Genomic DNA, 1,410 nt, shown 5'->3' on the forward strand with positions numbered 1-1,410 from the left:
AGCCCCCCAAGCCTCCTGCCCCCCTGCCCTGACCCACCCGAGCCCCCCCACCCACGGGTGATCCCAGGGCATGTCCCGTGCCCCGGTGCCCGCCCCCAGCACCCCGGGCAGCTCCCAGGAGGTGCCCAGTGTGAGACTGGGGACAGGACAAGGGGAGGAATGGGGACAGGGATGGGGGGCAGGAGCCCCTCTTGACCCGGTGTGCCCACCACTCCCAGTGATCCCAGTGTGCCCACTGTATCCAGAGTGCCTCACGTGCCCAATGTGCCTGGTGTTCCCAGTATCTCCAGTGTGCCCAGTGATCCCAGTGCGCCCAGTGTACCCAGAGTGCCTTACATGCCCAATGTGCCTGGTGTTCCCAGTATTCCCAGTGTGCCCAGTATTCCCAGATTGCCTCACACACCCAGTTTGCCCAGTGTTCCCAGTGTCCCCAGTGTGCTCGGCATGCCCGGCATGCCCAGTGTTCTCAGTATGCCTGGTGTTCCCAGCGTGCCCAGTGCTCCCAGTATGCCCACTGTTCCCCATGTTCCCAGGAGACCAGTGTGCCCAGTGATCCCGGTGTGCCTGCTGTGCCCAGCTTGCCCAGCACACCCAGTACTCCCATTGTGCTTGCTCTGCCCAGTATGCCCAGCATGCCTAGTGCTCCAGTGTGCCCAATGTGCCCAGCATTCCTAGCGTGCCTGATGTGCCCAGTATTCCCAGTGTGCCCAGCGTGCCCAACGAGCCCAATGTTCCCGTGTTCCCAGGTACCCCGTGTGCCCGCCGTGCCCAGCACCCCCAGCATTCCCGGCGTTCCCGGGTGCCCTCCTTGCACCTCTCCCCGGCGGTGAGCGCTGCCAGCCGCTCCTCCCCGGGCTGGGGGGGCGAGGGGTCGTCCAGGATGCGCTGGAACTGCAGCTCCAGGTCGGCGGGGGGCAGGATCGTGCCCCCGTAGTAAAGCCACACCTTGTAGTAGCGGCCCTTGTGGTACACGGCCAGGTGTTTGCTGTCCGCCAGGTGCAGCAGCGTGTCTGGGGGGCACGGGGGGGTCACGGCCGCCCCCCGGGATGGGATCCCGAGGGATGGGGCCCCCTCCCAGGATCGGTGCCCCCCCCCCGTACCCGTCTCCTTGCCCGGGATGCGGGTGGTGTTGAACATCCGCTCCGACTGGTAGGAGCACATGGGCACAACACCCAGTGCCATCAGCTGGGGGGGGGACATAGAGGTCAGGGGGGGTTGTGCTCCCACCTCCACCCTCTGTATCCCCCCATCCCGGCCCCTCCAGAGCCCCCGTGCCAGCCCATGGTGACTCCTCTCTGTCTGCCCTTGCCCTGCAGCCCTCCCTGCCTTTCCAGCCCCCCCAGTGTGCCCAGCCACAGCCAGCTCAGCCCCACGGGACCCCCTCAGCCCCACAGAACCACCCCCAGCCCC

At 67.0% G+C, this 1,410-nt stretch overlaps 1 protein-coding gene across 1 annotated transcript; it reads right to left on the bottom strand.

Annotated features, from left to right (window-relative positions):
* Positions 1 to 814: 814 nt before the first annotated feature.
* Positions 815 to 1,220, bottom strand: LOC108491976 (carnitine O-palmitoyltransferase 1, muscle isoform-like; the record flags this gene model as incomplete). Its single annotated transcript, XM_017803759.1, has 2 exons — positions 1,101 to 1,220; positions 815 to 1,010 (listed from the first exon to the last, which is right to left on the bottom strand). Coding segments are annotated over exons 1-2 (296 nt in total), but the record flags the coding sequence as incomplete, so codon positions are not given.
* Positions 1,221 to 1,410: the final 190 nt, after the last annotated feature.

The sequence above is a fragment of the Lepidothrix coronata genome, unplaced genomic scaffold, assembly GCF_001604755.1.
Source record: "Lepidothrix coronata isolate B3197 unplaced genomic scaffold, Lepidothrix_coronata-1.0 Scaffold3647, whole genome shotgun sequence".
In the NCBI taxonomy this organism is placed as follows: Eukaryota; Metazoa; Chordata; class Aves; order Passeriformes; family Pipridae; genus Lepidothrix; species Lepidothrix coronata.